A 19,042-nucleotide genomic window follows, 5' to 3' on the forward strand; every position below is an offset into this window, starting at 1 on the left:
TACACCCCACCTAGATTAAAGGAACGACCTTTAATCACTGAAAACCCAAAAGAGCACCTGCAAGTGATTTTGAACCGTAACAGATCCTCATTAGCTCCACTGCACAAAACCATTTCTCATGCCTCCAGAACAGCATTGTGTCAACAGGTGAGTCTAGAAAAACAAGGGTATTTGTGTTGGACTTCAGGCTTCTTTTGCTGCCAGAAACAATTCAAGGCTTACTTCTGGTTGTGCTCTGACTCCGCGGGCCGCCTGAGCATCCCGGCACCGGGACACAGCTCTGGCACGTATTCTCTCAAAGACACAGAGTGGGAACGATCACCACGGGTGCCGGTCAGCAGGCTCATTGAGACCACTGTCTCGTTTTCTACCGGCAACCCCCGAGATATGGGCCGTGTAACAGCACGAAGCGGCAAGCGCCCCCCGGGGTAGCAGCCCAGCCCCACTCCACACCAGATGTGTCTGCTACCAGCCCCGTCTGATTCCACCCCGGACCGTCACTGTGCTGCCCCAGGCCCGCTCCACATGCTGCGTGTGGGGAAGCGCCCACACGCCGGTGACCCAGGGTCCTCATCCTTGCCCAGCAAATGCACACCCACTGGGAGAGGTACAGACACCATCTCTCAGCAGGGAGCCAGGGGCACCCGCTAAGTAACAATGGAGAGAGCTCGGCCTCTGCCCAGATCATCCGAGTCCCATCTGAGACCCCGGCCTTCCTGCTGGTCAGTCTCCAGGAGCTCACCTAGAACGGGGTCTTACGAATGTGGATGCAAGTTTATGAGCTTGGGCACCAGGGTAGCCACCCCCGCATCCACTAAGGTAAAGAGCAGAAGGTGGCTTTCTGAAGGGCTCCTGGCCGATCTGAATACACCATATGCTGCGGGTGTGAACGCCCCAGGATGTCCAGCAGCCCGGGGACACCGACACCTGAGCTCTGCCCAAATTCACAGTCCCCAGTCTGACTCCCTGTCCAGGGAGGTCTTGGCATCTTACATTTATGCTCAAGCCAAGTTCAAGATGCACACGTCTGAGACCCTGAAGTCAGAGCTCTCAAGACAAGCCTTCCTGCCACTGGATGAGCGATCAGTCGTGCAGATGGTCGGGCCCGTGCGTCGCAGCAGCCACGACTGAATCCCGGCTCTGCCCTTTGTGCTCTGTGGGACCCTGGGCACACTGTGTAACGACCCGGCACTACGCGGCCTCTTTCTGAAAATGCGGATAAAAATAATACTCGCTCACTCGCCTGAGCTGGCCAAAGGCATGAAACAATATTGCACGTAAAGTGCTTGCAGCACGTTTTATTAAGATTTTATTTATTTGAGAGACAGAGTGAGAGGGAGAGGGAGACGCGGACTCCCCGCTAAGCAGGGAGCCCGATGCAGGGCTCGATCCCAGGACCCTGGGAGCATGACCTGAGCTGAGGACAGACGCTTACCCGACTGAGTCACCCAGGCGTCCCTGCAGCAGTTTCTGAGAGTTTTCAAGTACTTATTATTATACTACTACTCTTACTACACTGTACTACTACTGGTATTACATTACTACCCCGCTACCAGTACTGCTGTTGCCACTGCAGCCACCACTGTGGAGTATGAGCCCCGGCCAAAATTGCTACTAATAGTACTATTACCACTGAGTGTGAACTATTACTGTTGTTGCTGTTACTATGGAATATGAGGCTCTGCTGCTAGCAACACTACTACCCAGTATGTCTCTGCTGCCCCTGCTGCTAGCAGTAGTAGTAATACTACTAGTAACAGTGCTGCTACTGCTGGTAACACTACTACTGAGTAGGAGTCTCTGCTGCCCCTGCTGCTAGCAGTAGTAGTAATACTACTAGTAACAGTACTACTGCTGGTAACACTACTACTGGGTAGGAGTCTCTGCTGCCTCTGCTGCTAGCAGTAGTAGTAATACTACTAGTAACAGTGCTGCTGCTGCTGCTACTGCTGGTAACACTACTACTGCATAGGAGTCTCTACTGCCCCTGATGTTACCAGTAGTAGTAATACTACTAGTAACGGTACTACTGCTGGTAACACTACTACTGAGTAGGAGTCTCTACTGCCCCTGATGTTAGCAGTAGTAGTAATACTACTAGTAACAGTACTATTGCTGGTAACACTACTACTGAGTAGGAGTCTCTACTGCCCCTGATGTTAGCAGTAGTAATAATACTACTAGTAACAGTACTGCTGCTGGTAACACTACTACTGAGTAGGAGTCTCTACAGCTCCTGCTACTACCAGTAGTAGTACTACTAGTAGTAACAGTACTGCTGCTGAGCGTGAGTACACGCTACTGAGCGTGAGCCCCCATGTCTGCCAGGTACTCCACGCCCCAATAACCAACATCCTCAAAGAGGCCAGCGCTCTTACCAGTTGCACCCTCCTTTAGCCCCCAGTCCTGGAATCCCTAGATACCAGTATTACCAGTACTAAGTATTACCAGGGCTGGACAACGTGGTCATCAACGCTCCCTGCGCCAAAGCAGAGCCTATCCTCTCAGGAAGAAGCCCAGCTTCTGCGGGCTCAGGGCTCTGTGTCTACTGTTCCCGTGCCCAGCACAGACCTGCAGCTTGTTTTGAGATGGGACCACGTGGACTTAGAGACAGGCAGCCGCCCACGACAGTGAGGAAAAGCAGAAGCTCATCCACTCGCGGCCACAAGGGCCACCCTTTGGGATCCGCCATCTTCAACTTCTTCAGCACTTGGCAGCAAAGAGAAAGGAGAGAACCAGAGGCCACATAGGGGGGCCCGCTCCAGGATCCGATCCAGCACCAGACTCCAAGGACATGGGTCCCTGTCCACGCCCAACCAGACAACAGACATGGGCCATAGGCATATGCCAAGGCTCCTGGGCTTCCCGACAAGCCGAATGCACGAGCACTCTGCTCTGTGAGGTCAGCGGCCACCTCTCATCAGGAAATCCTGCACCCACCGGCCACAATAAACCCCAGCTTCTCACCCTGTGTATTCCAAACTGAGACTTATCATGAGGGCATAGAAACACCGTGACTGGGACATAAGTACAGAGGTCAAAGCCAGGCCGGGACAGCCTCAGAGTGTGCTGTCCCCCCTCCCACCTCCCAGTCAGTCCCACTGCTTTACACTTCCATCCTCCCCGTCACAAGCCACAGCAGTATCTCGGTGCTGATCGGTGCCCCCACCCTCTGGCCAACCCACCTAGTCATCCAGGGGAACTTCAACCTGCCAGGACCATTAGTCACCTGTTAGCTGACAAGCTCTGGTTTTTTCCAGTGACACAGGGCAGGGATCACCTACCTACCCACTGCCGTTCAATACAACAGGGCCTTCGACACAGGAGCTGCCTCTCCCACATACAAACCGACCAGCCCACCCATCTCACGCCCAACAAAACACACTTAGGACAACTCATGCCCCTCTCCACCTAAACCACTGTTTCACAGCAACTGCAACTCCTATCCCTACTACTCTCCTATGCTCACAGGGCCACCAACGTCCCTAAGGCAGTACTAAGGTGCGACAGAGAGCAGAGCCAGCAGGCCCCAGCCCAGCCAGGTAGAGGCTCACTGGCGCCGTGCCCGGGAGAACATGGTCTTACTGGAGGATCTTGACTGAGGCCCATCGGGCTAGGAGGTCGCGGACCTCTTGGCTTTCTGCCTTTGCTTTTCCATTCCACATCACTCCTAGAATAGCTGCGATGTCACGCTACCAAAGCTCCACCTTCCAACCAGCAATCCACGCCAATAATCAGGGACAGGAAACCAGAATGGGTGGGGCGCGAATCCTCCAGAATTCACGGAGCCAGAGCTCCTCCACAGAGGGGGTTTTGGCTCATGGTACGCGTCCTGCTGGAAAGGGGGCAGCCCAGAGAACCATGGGCCCTTGAGAGCTCGGGCCAGGTCCAGCCCAGACACAGGGCCTTGGGTTCTGACCCCCTGGAAGGGGAAAGGCAATAAAGCCTTCTCGGGAAAACATTTATCAGATTTGGCCTGGTCAGGTTAGCTGTTAGTTGCTGAACACCTAATAAAATGTTGTATGTTATTCTGGGCTCTGACCCAAATTTACTTCCTCCAAATCAGAGGGCACATATTCTTTGAGGTTGTAGAGCCTTCTTCGGGTCAAGGATCACCCTTTGCATTTGTAACATTCACTGAGCACCAACAGTACCCCAACAGGGCATTAAACTCAGCACCATCCTCCCGCAACACTGCCCTTCAATTCGTTAGAAGAAAAACAGTAATCCCCGTGAGGCCCACTCTGAAGAGGAATACAACCGGGGAGCTGCCGACGTCACGTCTCCTAGATACGTTTTACCCTCAGACCTTAAGGACTTGCCCCTTCCCCGCACAGCGCCGCCCAGCGCCGTCCCCACCCGCACACGCGGAAAACCCACGCACCGCACGCAAAAGCTTTTACCTCAATGAGCGTAAAAATTCCCAAAACTAAATAGGATTTCCAGTAACACTTTATGATCGCTTTTGTTAAAGAAGGCTTCCGTGAGTCTTTCTCGGCCCTCGAAACTTCTTTATCCCAGTACCTGCACGGAGAAAAACCAAGCGCGGTGAGAAGCAGCAGAGCGAGCACACGGCAGAACCGGGGAGGGGGCAGGCCAGAGCGCGGATGACCGGGCCCTGCTCGCTCAGCACCGGGGGACTGTCTGCGCCCGTGAAAGCCGTGTGGTGAGAAAACATGCCTTGAGGGGAAAGGTTCCAGTCTCAGGAAACGAGTCGCTGCCAAGCGCTGCCGGACGAACAGCGCCAGGAGCAGGCCAGGAAGGCAGACAGGCACACAGACAGCCTCCTCCAGCGACACCACCTCTGGGGTCAGAGCTTGGCATCCAGGCCTTTGGTGCTGGCAACCTCCGCTCCACAAACACACGGGAAACACAGGTTCCCCCCACCAGCCGCCAAAGTAGGCTAAGCCGGGGTCCAGCCTGAGGGGAGGGGAGCGCACGAGATGAGGGAAGGAGGCTCCAGAAGGGCCAAGGGGAAGGCAAAACCCGTCCCAAACCACTGGACACACAGAAATTCTCAGTCCTCCTTTCCCTTTTCATTCCCGCCTGTGGCTTACCCTTGCAACTCTTCTCCCAGATGCTTTGAGCGATCTTCTGGAAGCACCGAATACATGTCATCTTCTTCTAATCTCCGTTTGTGACCAATTTTAAACAAGGGGTTCAGCCACCTGTTAAAAATTAAGAGAAAAGGAAAGGAATACACAACCAAATTACACATCTGTCTAATTAGAATCCTACATTCATGGGATTTAAAAAAAAAAAAAAGTGTGGGGCGCCTGGGTGGCACAGCGGATAAGCATCTGCCTTCAGCTCAGGGCATGATCCTGGCGTTATGGGATCGAGCCCCACATCAGGCTCCTCTGCTATGAGCCTGCTTCTTCCTCTCCCACTCCCCCTGCTTGTGTTCCCTCTCTCGCTGGCTGTCTCTATCTCTGTCAAATAAATAAAATCTTTAAAAAAAAATAAATTAAAAAAAAATAAAAAAATTTAAAAAAAGTCTGAAAGACTAAATACTCTATGATTTCACTTATAAAATATGGAATCTAAAAACACAATGAACCAACAAAAAGCGGAAACAGACCCATAAATACAGAGAACAAACTGATGTTGCCAGAGGGGAGGGAGAGGGGGACGTGCAAAAAGGAGGATTGGAGGTACAGGCTTCCAGTTATGGAACGAGTAGGTCACAGGGATGAAAGGCACAGCATAGGAAATAGAGTCAGCAGTGCTGTAATAGTTTTGTGTGGTGACAGACGGCAGACACGCTTGGCGTGAGCAGGGCACAACCCACAGACTCATCGAGGGGCGACATCGTACGTCTGAAACTAACGTGACATCGTGGGACAACGATACAATTTTTTGAAACTCTACATTAGAGATATGGGGGGGATAAATATGTGCTTACACACACACACACACACACACACACACACACACACACAGCTCTATCCACTGAGGGGCCCCAGAAGCAAGGACATAAAAAATATTCCAGGGTCCAGATCTTGGGTTGTTTTTTTGTTTGTTTGTTTTTGTTTCTGTTTCTACCATACATAGTAACAAAAAAATTTTTTTTATGATTAGATCTTTTAAGAGCTATTCTCTTAGCCCTTTCAAATATGCAATACAAAATTATTAACTATAGTCACCTCCCTGGGACTGACTTATTTTATAACTAGAAGTTTGTACCATTCGGCCCCCTTCACCCAAATCTGCGTATTTTCATATCTTTCTTCCCTAAAAGGAACCAGGTCTCCTAGAAGACAAGTCTGATTTCAAGGTTGGGATGGTTTATGAAAGCACCTGACAATTAGCTTTCCTAATTGTAATTTAAATGCCTGACATTATGCTCTTGACTGCTGAGGCAACCACTTCAAAGAGATCCATCTCGAAGGAAGACACTGCCAGCCCACCCCACCCACAGCTAGTGTTCCCTCTTCTTAAGAACAGGCAGGCTGACGTAGATAACTGACCAGAATTCTGCTGCTGGCTTTTCCATTCCTGTGCTTTAATTCCCTCTTAGGTTTTAAATTCACCAATAAAGAGTGAACTCTCGAAACCCCAGGCACCCCAGCCTCGACCTCTGTAAAGACAGAAGCCCAGATCCAGGTGTGTGCGTGCACACACGTGCTCCCAGCCCCATTCCTCCTGCACCCACCTGGCCCTGCAGCCCCAGGCACGCCTCAGGCATGTCACGCAGCCCTGTAGGACCCATGAGTAATAAACCTTCTCTTTTCTAAAGTTCCCTAAAGGCTGTTGCTGAGACACGACTTGCAGCCATAAGAGTCACAAGGGCTGGTCTGGCCACAGCGCTGGCTGCAAAAGCGAAATATCTATGTGGCCACGCGAGGAGTACGGTCCCGGGCGAGCAGGGTCCAAGTCATTCCTAGCAACAGCACCGCTTCCATAGGCTGACACTGACACAGGACAGGCAGGGAAAAGTACAAGATGGGCCTGGAACATCTCACACCATAAAATAAGGATGTGCTCAAGGAATCACGAGGATGTGCCCAAAGGCCAAGGGAGACAGCTCGAAGGGCTCTCCCCAGACAAATCTGGGATACGTCCAGCATCAAATAAATAAATAGCAATGAGTCACACCCTTAAGTAACAGAAGAATCCATGAATCCTTACTGCCACATAAACGGGAGAGAAGGAAAATTCTAGAATGCAAACAAATACAAAAGAAAGCATGGAGTTAGGGAATTACCAATGAAGTTAAAACTCACGGATGAAAGTGTGATGTAGGCACAGTATTTATATTAATTTCAAATGAGCTCTACAAATGACTAATTATGAAAACAACTGTACAGAAGCTCTAAAGAGCCCTGTACAGATCCATTATACATTACGTAAACAATAATTAACGCAGAACCAGCCTAACAACGAACACCATTTTACTGGTTTTGCCAGTAAAGACATTTCAGAGGCCAGACGACAACCTGGGAAAGTAGAGATCCTATTTCTCTTATTCACGGCTTTATCCCTAGCACAATACCAGGTACAGAAGAGCTGCTCAAGAATTTTCTGTTGTTGAATAAATGAATTCTATGAATTCCAAAGGAAGCAAAGAGAGAAACTGCACTTCAGATTTTGCTAATCCTGGTAGCTTGGTAGCTCTAAAGGACCCCATCCAGGAGGTGGAAGGCTGGGCTCCAGTTCCAGCAACGGTACTGGGACCCCGCGGTCCCAGACTGCTCCCCACTCCAAGTTTAGCACCTCCATGACTGTTTGCTGGTCACCCAATCTCTCTCCATCTCAACTGCCTTCCCAGACAAAAATATACATCTGTGTGAGCTTTACCACCAGACAGGCTGGAACCGTACAGGGCCACCTTTACTGCACGGGTATTCCCTGTAGAAAATGCTGAGGCAATCAGCAGTGGAGTTCACTCGGATGACGACACCCTGCCCTGAAAATTCTGTCTGCAGAGGAAAAGATGCTCATCACTAGAGAAAAGGAAATCAAAACCACAGCGAGACAAAACCTCACACGTATCAGCATGGTGACTATCAAAAAAATAAGTACGTAACAAGTTCGGCGAGAATGTGGGGAAATCGGAGCCTTTGCAGGCAGCCACTGGGAAATGTGACATGGTGCTGTCACAGAGGACAAATATTAGGATTCCACCACTTGAGGTACTTACAGTAGTCTCATACAGAGAGCAAGCAGAACTGTGGTTGCCAGGGACTCCGAGGAGGGGGACATGGGGAAACACTAAGGCAAGATGAAAAGGGTCCTGGAGATGGGTTGCATAACAGTGTGACTGAGCTTGCCACCCCTAAGCCATGTACTTAGAAATGGTTAAGATGGTAAACTTTACATTATCTGTATTTTACCACGATTTTTTTAAAGTTAATGAGAAAAAAATTCTGCTGCGTGTGCCGTTAGGTGCCAACTTTCTGGTTGTATGACCTTGAACTAGCCATAGGACCTCTCAGTATTGACCTCTGGCAAATGGGGAGAACACCTCCCGAGGCTGCTGAGGGGATCAGCTGGGGTTGCTCTGAACACTACAAAGACCCACCAGACAAATACCAGCCTTGACGATGCCACTGCTCGTCACACTCGGTCCCGTTAAAAAGGCTCTAATAACTTTGATGAAGTTTCTCAATTAAGCAAACTCCTTTCACCCCAGCTCTAGATTTAAAGACTTTCCCAATCCCCTTCAGTGCCCAAATCCCAAAAAGCCAGGCTGAGCCCCACAGATACCGACAAGGGCCAAAGGGTTTTTTCCCACCTGATGGCGAGCCTCCTTTGTGCCACCAGCTAAGTGAGGAATTGGAGACCGGAGTCAAAGACCTCTGACTTCCAATTTATCCCCAGGGACACTGAGTCAACAATTCCAGACCGCTGCCAAATGAGCCACCCTGCAACCCAGCTCTGCCCCAACAGTCCTTCCCTCCCCAGCTTACTCTCTCCTTCCTGCCCCCTGCACAGCACTGAACACAGCCGCAGGATTTCCTCCAGTGCACCAGACTGTCAGCCCCTCAGGGCAATGACAACTCACATATACTTGCCGTCCCCATGACCAAACACAGAGCCTGGTTCACCATGGTGCCTGGGCACAGATGTCACGGGAATCCACCCAGCGCAAGGTCCGAACACCCACCCTGCAGGCAAGCTATCCTCAACATGGGTCGCTACCCCGGCTCGCTCTGCTCCCTCCACCCCCTCCAAGCTGTGGACCCTCTCGACTTTGGAGCTTCCAGGGCTCACGGCTGGCCTTCCTGTCTTCCTCCTCTCCTACCAGAGAACCCAACACCTCTTCTTCGTGTCCTCATCCCCACACACCTCCCCACACCACCACCAACACCAAGACTATACAACCATCATCCATGGATTACTGTCCTAATCCCCTTCTTGAAAAAAATTTTGCATACAATTCAGTACCAGTGAGAAGAATCACAGTAAGGTACTCACTCCTGCGGGCCACCTCCCAAGACTGTCCAGGGATTAAAGCACCACTGGTTGGAACTGGCAAGGAGGAGACAAGCAGCGGGTGATACCCTATCTAGTCACTACGGTCAGCATGGCCCCCTAAGCACAGGATTCAATCATCACCAAGATCCCCTTCCGAGCCCGAGAGTGCCTGATGCGGCCTCTTCTCTGAACATCTGGCCATTAGTGCCTGTTCAATCAAATGCTTTCCTCCAAACTGTTGAACCTCATCCCCGTAAAGGAAGCTCTTCCTTCCAAGCTGCCACCTACAGTCTGACCCCTGTCTCCAACCCTCCCTCCCAGCCCTCCATGAAGCTCTCTGGAATTCCCTCCTCCGACTGGCAAACTCCCCTGTGCCCTCAGCTCCGTGCTCTCCAACCCTGGCTGGCCCCTGGGGACACCACTTTTTTGCAGCCTCGGGGTGGCCCTTCAGTTTCCCAATTTTGCTTTCCAGCCCCGTGCCCTGCCTGTGCCTCCTAGCTGTCTACACCCCTGGCACCTCCAAAAGCCACAGCACCTGCTATCACTGCTGCATCTAAAACGTTCTCTGTCACTGTCATTCTTTGGGGACTTTAGGGGATCAGGCTTCCCCTCACCCCAGCTCCGTGCATCATTCTAAGCGATCTCCACATGCAACACAAAGGGCACCCCAAACCCCAGCCACTCACATTCTTGTTCTCATCGCTTCTGGAACCTTCCTACCTCTCGCTCTTCTGATGAATTCATCAAGGATGGGCTTTCGGACCTCCGCAATGCTCTCCAATGCCTGTGACCCCCCCACCTGCCATGCTCTTACTTACTCTGCAAGCCACTGGAGTGCAGCCTTGTGCTCTCCCTAGGGAACAGCTGTCCATCCCCGGCCTTCCAATACCATCCAACTGCCGACAGCCAGGCCTCTCCCACCAAACTCCGGGTTCCTATGGCTAAGCGCCTACTTGTCATCCCCTCTCAGATGCTAAGAGGCCGCCCCCTTTAACCTCCACGATGAAACTCCTGATTTCCCTGCCAAAACTGTTCTTCCCCAGATCTATAAATGTCAACCTCAAAAAAAAAAAAAAAAAGCCAGAATGACTTTTTTGTTTTTTTAAGATTTTATTTATTTATTCGACAAAGATAGAGACAGCCAGCGAGAGAGGGAACACAAGCAGTGGGAGTGGGAGAGGAAGAAGCAGGCTCATAGCGGAGGAGCCTGATGTGGGGCTCGATCCCATAACGCCGGGATCACGCCCTGAGCCGAAGGCAGACGCTCAACCGCTGTGCCACCCAGGCGCCCCCAAAAAGCCAGAATGACTTCTTAAACACACAAGGCCATGTTGCTCTCCTGCAACAGAATGACACCTAACCTCCTAATGGGGTGTCACGCGTGACCGGGTCCCTTCTGCTCACCAGCCCCACCTCCAGCCCAAGTCCCCTCGTTCAGTGTTCCAGCCCAGCCCGCCTGCTGTGGCTCCAAGCTCCTGTTTGCTGGTCCCTTTGCTGAGAACAAATGCTCTTCCCCATTTGCTCCCATGATGGCACCTTCTCTCCTCCAGGTCCCAAACTCACGGTCACCTCCACGGCAAGGCCTAGGCTACCTGCTCTTAAAAAACTAAACACACCGTGATTCTCTACTTTATTTCCCTCTTCTTTCTTTACCCCTTTACTACCATCTATTTGTTGAGAGAAAAAAAAAATCCATTTATTTTGTCTCTCTCTGCTCTAGAACAAGAGCTTCATGAGGGCAGGACACAGTCTTTCTATGGTGTTCCCTGTGCCTGGCACACGGTGGGTCACTCAAAATGCTTCCAAGTAAATGAGTGCATGATTCTCCCCTGAGTGAGAAGCGGGGGCAGCGAACACTCATACAACCGTCTCTAAGTTCTTGTATGATCGGGGAATGTGCAGGTCAGCCGAGGTCAGTAAATCATTCAACAAATGCCCTAGCCCCAATTAAATAAGTCATTTATTGTTAAAAGGATAGATTTTAAAGCATTTCTGGCTGTGGCTAATTATTAGTCATTTGGTTGATTTTCCCTGGAGATTCTGCCAACCTGTCACTGGAAGCGCCCATGGTCCAGCCAGGGGCTCCACCAGGGCAGAGCTGGGGGGACAAGAGGTAGAGGGAGGCAGGGTAGTCAGGGTCAAGGAGACCAAGACAGGGCCTGGGGTGAGGGACAGATGAGAGGCACACGGATCTCACAATAAGATCGACGCTACCTTATCTGAACCCCCTTCCCCTAAAAGGAGTTCTTAAGCTCAGCACTGATGACACTTTGGGCGGGATGCTTTTAGCTGCAGGGGCTGTCCTGTGTATTACAGAACGGCTAGCAGCATCCCCGGACTCTATCCTCAAGATGCCAGTGGCATCTCCCCATCCCAAGTTGCGACAACCAAAAATGTCTCCAGCCATTCCCTGGGTGGCAAACTCCCCTGGGTCAGGACCGCTGTCCCGAGGCTTTTCTCTTTCTGGAAAAAACATAAAACTTTACTTCAAATGTTGGCCCCAGAGAGTCGCCACAGGGCATCAGCAGCAGTCTCCTAGCCACCAAAACCAGGATAATGGTAAAAACCCGTTTCTGTATTCATTGGTCCAATTCCCCTCCAGGAGCTCATAGTCCAGGTCCAGTGAGTGAGGGATTTATGTTGAAGAATTACAGTATGACATGACAAGGGTCACCACAAGTCCTGCGGAAGATCAACTTCTTGGCTTTTATCAGGTCACTCACCAGTGACCGATCTCCTGTACAGCAGAGATTCTCAAAGCAGGATCCCCAGACCAGCAGCATCAGCATCCTTGCTGGAAACCCAGACCTCCAGGCCCCACCGCAGACCTATGAGTCAGAAACTCTGGAGTGGGGCCCAGCACCCTGTACCTTACCGACTCTTCCAGGTGCTGCAGACACAGGCTCAGGTTGGAGACTGTGCTGTTCAGTGTACTTGGCATGACAATGGGGAGGCTCTCGCCTGGGACTTCTATCAAGAGTCCAAACCCTGGCTAAATATCAAATCCCAATCTCAACCTGGAGAGTTATAAAACCAAGACCAAGAGATGTAAAAGCCCCGTCCAATGACTGAATCAGAGTAAGCCAAGATAGAACCCAACTGGTTGGCCTTTTCCAAAGGCCCCCAAGCCCTGCCAATTCTGGTCATTGACCAGGTCCAAGAACCATTTGCACCACAAAGCGTGGAAAACACGTACACCTTGGGGCCCTCAAAGGAGGTTTGGAAATATTGCCAGGAAGACACAAAGCTTTTGAGTAAAATTCAGGAGAATCATTTGGAGCCCACTGAGGAGACAAGGTGAGAAAGAAGAATTTTTCAGAAAAACAAAACCAGACATGCAAAGACATGCTGCCTAGGAACAGCGGGTGCAAAACTGCATGGGGTTTGGTGTGGTAACAGCGTATCCAAAGGTCTTATGTTCCAAATGAACTTTATCCTGTATCCTATAGAAGGGAAACAGTACAAGTTTTCAAGCCACTTTGTAGATGATGGACTTTGGAAGGTAAGGAAACCAGTCAGGAATGGGATTTGAAAAAACATTAAGAAAGGAAAATAAGGGGCTCCTGGGTGGCTCAGTCGGTTAAGCGTCTGTCTTCAACTCAGGTCACGACCTGGGATCGAGTCCTGCATCCTGCTCCTTGCTGAGCAGGGAGCCTGCTTCTCTTTCTGCCTGCTGTTCCCCCTGCTTATGGCTTGTTCTGTCTCTCTCTCTGACAAATAAATAAAACCTCTTATAAAAAAAAAAAAAAGACAAAACAAGACAATGAGCCACATTCCTTTGTGGAAGGAAACTAGATCCAATTTGCTCTCCCAGCCTTACTCCCCTCTAATTAAAACAAATCTCACCTCCCTTTGCTTCGTCCTAACTCTGGGACTGCCACTCCACCATAAAGATAAGTCACATGATCAAAAATCAGAGTTTAAAATTCAACATCCTATTACTAATTTACTCTATCAAAACAAGAAACACTGCAACTCAAACCATCCTTTAAAAAAAAATCTTAATATTCCTATTTAATATAAACTGAAGCATCTATCAAATTTATTCTTAAATTCCTTAAAATTGGCATAGCAGTGACATATATATTTTAAAATTCTGTATTTTATTTACTAAAAAACTACAACCACAAGCAGCTCTGCTTACCATCAAAACACACTAAATTCATTCCCATTAAAATAAGATACTAAAAAGGGATGGCTCGTCACATACTAGTAACAGCTGTCAAAGGGGTGGAGGGACACAGATAAAGAAAAGTAATAAAATTTATATACAGATAGTTTTACAAAGGTAGAAAGTCCAACTCAAAGGTACTAAGGGCAAGTTGTAAGATGTGTAATAAATAGACCAAAATCAATTGCATTACTGTATTCTAATGATACTGTGGAGGGAAGTGGCTTCTGATGATAAATTATTTAAGATATTAACTTAAAGAATAAGTGGCCAGAAAGCTTTTAGAAATTGGTAATTACCCGGAAATGCAGAAACCAGGTAGACACCATCTCAGCCAAGTGATTCAAGTTACCACCACCAGGAATGAGGCAAGTGGACATCATGTGCCTAGGATTCCACTGACCATTGACTTGGTGTTCCTACTGTGAAGAAACATCAGACAAACCCAAATTGAAGAATACTCTACAGAAAAAAAAAAAAAGAATACTCTACGGAGTAATAATCTACATATTCTTTAAAAATATCAACAACATGAGAGCTTGCATAAGCTATTTCATATTGAAAGATGCTAAAGAAATATGAAAACTAAATACAACGCATTATCCTGGGCCTAAAATGGGTAACATAAGCAAACTGGTTATGCAATCCGAGAATTGGAGGGTAGTAATGTATCAGTATTAATTTCTGAATTTGGATCGGAATACCCTGGTAATACAAGAAAGTGTCCTTATTTTTAGGAAATCCATACTAAAATGTTCAGAGGGTAATGGAGCATCATGCCTTCAATCTACTTTCAAGCAGGTCAAAGAGGAGTAATATGATAGAATGGCAAATGTGGCAGAACCTAATGTTAGGGAATACGGATGAAGGATATACGAGTTCTGTGTACCACTCCTGCAACTCTTCTGTCAAGTTGAAATTATTTCAAAGTAAAGAGTTAAAAAAAAAAAAAAAACCGTAGCAGGGGCGCCTGGTTGGCGCAGTCAACTAAGCATCAGACTCTTGATTTCAGCTCAGGTAGTGATCTCACGGTCCTGGGACCCAGCTCCAAATCAGCCTCCTGGGATCAATCAAGCCCGTGTCAGGCTCCGAGCTCAGGGCAGAGTCTGCTTGTCCTTCTCCCTCCGCTCCTTCCCCCTCCAACACACACTCTCTCTCTCAAATAAATAAATAAAATCTTATTTAAAAAAAAAAAGTACCAGAGTTTAAAACATTTCAAAGACAATCATCAAAACTCTACGGCCCACAGTGGCTCCTGGGTGACGCAGTGGGTTAAGCATCTGACTCTTGGTTTCGGCTCAGGTCGTGATCTCAGGGTCGTGAGATCCAGCCCCACCTCGGACTCTGCGCTCAGCTCAGTGTGGGGTCTACTGGGGATTCTCTCTCCTTCTCCCTCTTCTGCTCTCTTTCTCTTTCTCTCTCTAAATTAAATCTTTTTTTCTTAAGATTTTATTTAATTATTTGGCAGAGACACAGCGAGAGAAGGAACACAAGCAGGGGGAGTGGGAAAGGGAGAAGCAGGCTTCCTGCCGAGCAGGGAGCCTGACTCGGGGCTTGATCCCAGGACCCTGGGATCATGACCTAAGCCAAAGGCAGATGCTTAACAACTGCGCCACCCAGGCACCCCTAAAATAAATAAGTCTTTAAAAAATAAATAAATAAAACTCTATGGCTCACAGCTAACTTCATACTCATCAGTGAAAAGCTGAACGCTTTACCTCTAAGATCAGGAACAAGACAAGGATGCCCACTCTCATGATTCATATTCAACGTAGTAGTACTGGAAGTCCTAGCCAGAGCAATTATGCAAGAAAAATAAAAGACATCCAAATTGGAAAAGAAGAAGTAAAACTTTCACTATTTGCAGATGACATGACACTTATATATAGAAAACCCTAAAGACTCCACCAAAACCCTGTTAGAATAAATGAATTCAGTAAAGTTACAGGATACGAAATCAATATACAGAAATCTACTGTTTCTATACATTAACAACAAAGTAGGAGAAAGAAATTAAGAAAACGATCCCATTTACAACTGCATCAAAAAGAATGTCTAGGAAAAAATTTAACCAAGGAGGTGAAAGACCTGCCCTCTGAAACCTGTAAGACACTGATGAGTGAAGACATGAATAATGGAAGGATGCTTTGTGTTTGTGAATTAAAAGAATCTTGTTAAAACATCCACACTACAAAAGCAATCTACAGATTTAATGCAATCCCCATCAAAATTCTAATGCCATTTTTCACAGAAATAGAATAAATCTGTATGGAACCACAAACGACCCCAAATAGGGGCACCTGGCTGGCTCAGTTGGTTAAGCATCTGCCTTCAGCTCAGGTCATGATCCCAGGGTCCTGAGATCAACCCCACGTCAGACTCCCTGCTCAGCAGGAAGCCTCCTTCTCTCTCTCCCATTCCCCTTGCTTGTGTTCCTTCTCTTATTGTGTCTCTCTCTGTCAAATAATTAAATAAAATCTTTTAAAATAAATAAATAATTGGGGAAAAAAAGACCCCAAATAGCCAAAGCAATCTTGAGAAAGAAGAACAAAACTGGCATCATTACTCTCCCGAATTTCAAAATGTACTACAAAGCTACAGTAATCAAAACAGTATGGTATTGGCAGAAAAAAAGGTACACAGATCAATGGAACAGAATAGAGAGCCCAGAAATAAGCCCACACATATAAGGTCAATTAATTTATGACAAAGAAGACAAGAATATACAATGGCGAGAAGACTGTCTCTTCAATGAATGGGTGTTGGGAAACTGGACTGTTACATGCAAAAGAATGAAAATGGACCACAATCTTCCACCATACACAAAAATTCACTCAAAATGGATTAAAGACTTGAGACTATAAGACCTGAAAATAAAACACCTACAAGAAAACAAAGACAGTAAGATCCTTGATGTTGGTGTCGGCAATATTTTGGATTTGACACCAAAAGCAAAGGCAACAAAAGCCAAAACATACAAGTGGGACTATATCAAACTCCCCTTTGCTCCCTTCTTGTGCAAAAATATGGATGGATGGACCTAGAAGGTACTATGCTAAGTAAGTCAGACAGAGAAAGATAAATCCTGTATGATTTCACTTATATGTGGAATCTAAAACACAGACAAAACAAAGCAGACTCAGCTTTGGAAAACAATATGGCTGCTGCCAGTATGGAAGGGGTAAGGGGACAGGCAAAACAGGGGAAGGGATAAAAAAGGTATGAACTTCCAGTTATAAAATAAGACACAGGGATACAATGTATAGCCATAGGAGATAGAGTTAAGAGCATGTAACAACTGTGACAGATGGTAGCTAGATTTATCTTGGTCACTTGGATAAATCTTAATCATTTGGATCACTTCCTAATGTATATAAATATTGAATCACTATGTTGTATACCTGAAACTAATATTATATGTCAACTACACTTCAATAAGGAAAAAACTAAAAAGCTTCTGTACAGCAAAGGAAATCATCCATGAAATGAAAAGGTAACCTACTGAATGAGAGAAAATATTTGCAAATCATATATCTGATAAGGGGTTAACATCCAAAATACATAAAGAACTCATACAACTCAACAGGAAAAAAAAAATCTGATTTACCAATGTGTGGAGGATCTAAATAGAAATTTTTCTATTGAAGACATACAGATGGCCAGCAAGTACATGAAAAGATGCTCAACATCATTAATCTTCAGGGAAATGCAAATTAAAACCACAATGAGGTATGGTCTCACACCTGTTAACATGCCTAATATCAAAAAGCCAAGAAATTATAAGTGTTGGAGAGAGTGTGGAGAAAAGGGAACCCTCAACCACAGCTGGTAGGGAGGTAAACTGGTAGAGCCACTATAGAAAAAGAGGATCCTCAAGAAATTAAAAATAGAATTATCACATGGTCCAGCAATCCCACTTCTAGGATGTATCCAAAGGAAATGAAATCATTATCTCAAAGAGGTATCTGCACTCCCGTGTTAACTGCAGTATTCGCAACAGATGTGTGTACCACATACACACACACACACTATGAAATATTATCCGACCTTTAAAAAAGGAAATCCTGTTATTTGTGACAACATAGATGAACATGGAGAGCATTATGCTACAAGAAATAAGTCAGAGAGAGACAGACGAATACCACATGGTATCACTAGTATGTGGAATCTAAAACAAAAAGTTGAAGTCATCTAAAAGAAGAGAAGAGTGGTTGCCAAGGTTAAGAAGGAGGGGTGGAGGGGGAGGAAGGAGAGACTGGTAAAAGGATACATACTGTCAGCTATGAAATGACTAAGGGCTGGGGCTCTGACGTGTAATATGGTAACTATACTTGATAACACTGTCCCATATCATTGAAATTGGCTAGGAGAGAACTCAAATGTTCTCACCAAAAAGGGGGGGGAGGAATACGAGGTGATGATGGAGGTGTTAATTAAACTAGATGGTGGGGGAATCCTCTTACAATGTATACATATATCAAATCATGACACTGTACTCTTTAAATACCTTACCATTTTGTCAATTATGCCTCAACTGGGGGGAAAAAAGACTTTGGCTGGCATTGTCCCCCCTTCCTGGACTTTATCCTGGTTCCTCTAACTCCCTGGAATTTTACAAGTAACAAGAGTGTGGGCCCTGATGATTTATGCTAACCAGGGTGACTCATGGCAGCCCCAAGTAAGTTTATGTTAACAGATGACTCAGGATGAGGGTTCCAGAGACAAACCATATGACTGATCAGAGCATTGGGGCTTTAAGTCATATTGCACCAGCCAAACCTCTGTGGGAGGACGCTGGAGATTGAAATCAATCGCATTGTCGGTGATTCCATTGATGGTGCCTACATAAGAAAACCACAACAGAAACTCTGGACACCAAAGCTTGGGGAAGGTTTCCTGGTTGGCAATACTCTGAGTATTGTCTGTCACATACTGATGTGCCAGGAGGGTGACACATCATGAACCCACAGGGATAAGACAAAGAAGCTTCAAGACTGGGACCCTCCCAGACCTCACCACCCTCCCTTTGGTTCCACTCTGTATCTGTTACAATAAATCTGTAAGTGTAAAGACAGCACTTTCCTGAGTTGCAGGTGTTGTTCTAGCAAATTACTGAAATTACTGAACCTAAGTGGGTCAGAAATGAGGGCAGCCTGGGGAGCCCCAAACGTGAAACTGCTGACTGAAGAGAAGGCAGTCTTATGGAGGGCTGCACCCTTCACCTGTAAGGTTTGGATGAACTCCAGGTAGTTGGGCCAGAACTCCATGCAGGGGGAGGTCTCACTAGAGTTCCAAACCTGGTGCTCACATCTCAAGACACCACCTCCTTAGCTTGGCCTTGAGGTCAGTCACCACTGACTGCCCTGCTCTGATCGCCCCTTCCCCCATGGCCTCCCTGTCCTCACCTAATTTAATAGAAAAGGACAGTCCCAGACCTGGCACCCACCAGCC

The 19,042-nt window shown here is 47.4% G+C and overlaps 1 protein-coding gene across 1 annotated transcript in view; it reads right to left on the reverse strand.

Moving 5' to 3' along the window:
- ABCC4 (ATP binding cassette subfamily C member 4) overlaps nt 1-19,042 on the reverse strand; it is a 235,105-nt gene that overhangs the window by 189,315 nt on the left and 26,748 nt on the right. The window contains exons 2-3 of the mRNA XM_040623855.1: nt 5,058-5,168; nt 4,404-4,524 (exon numbers count right to left, since the gene is read on the reverse strand). Of these exons, the coding sequence (XP_040479789.1) occupies nt 4,404-4,524; nt 5,058-5,168 (232 nt within the window). The remainder of the gene's footprint in view (nt 1-4,403; nt 4,525-5,057; nt 5,169-19,042) is intronic.

Source organism: Ursus maritimus, unplaced genomic scaffold (genome assembly GCF_017311325.1).
Source record: "Ursus maritimus isolate PB19 unplaced genomic scaffold, ASM1731132v1 scaffold_10, whole genome shotgun sequence".
Taxonomy (NCBI): Eukaryota; Metazoa; Chordata; class Mammalia; order Carnivora; family Ursidae; genus Ursus; species Ursus maritimus.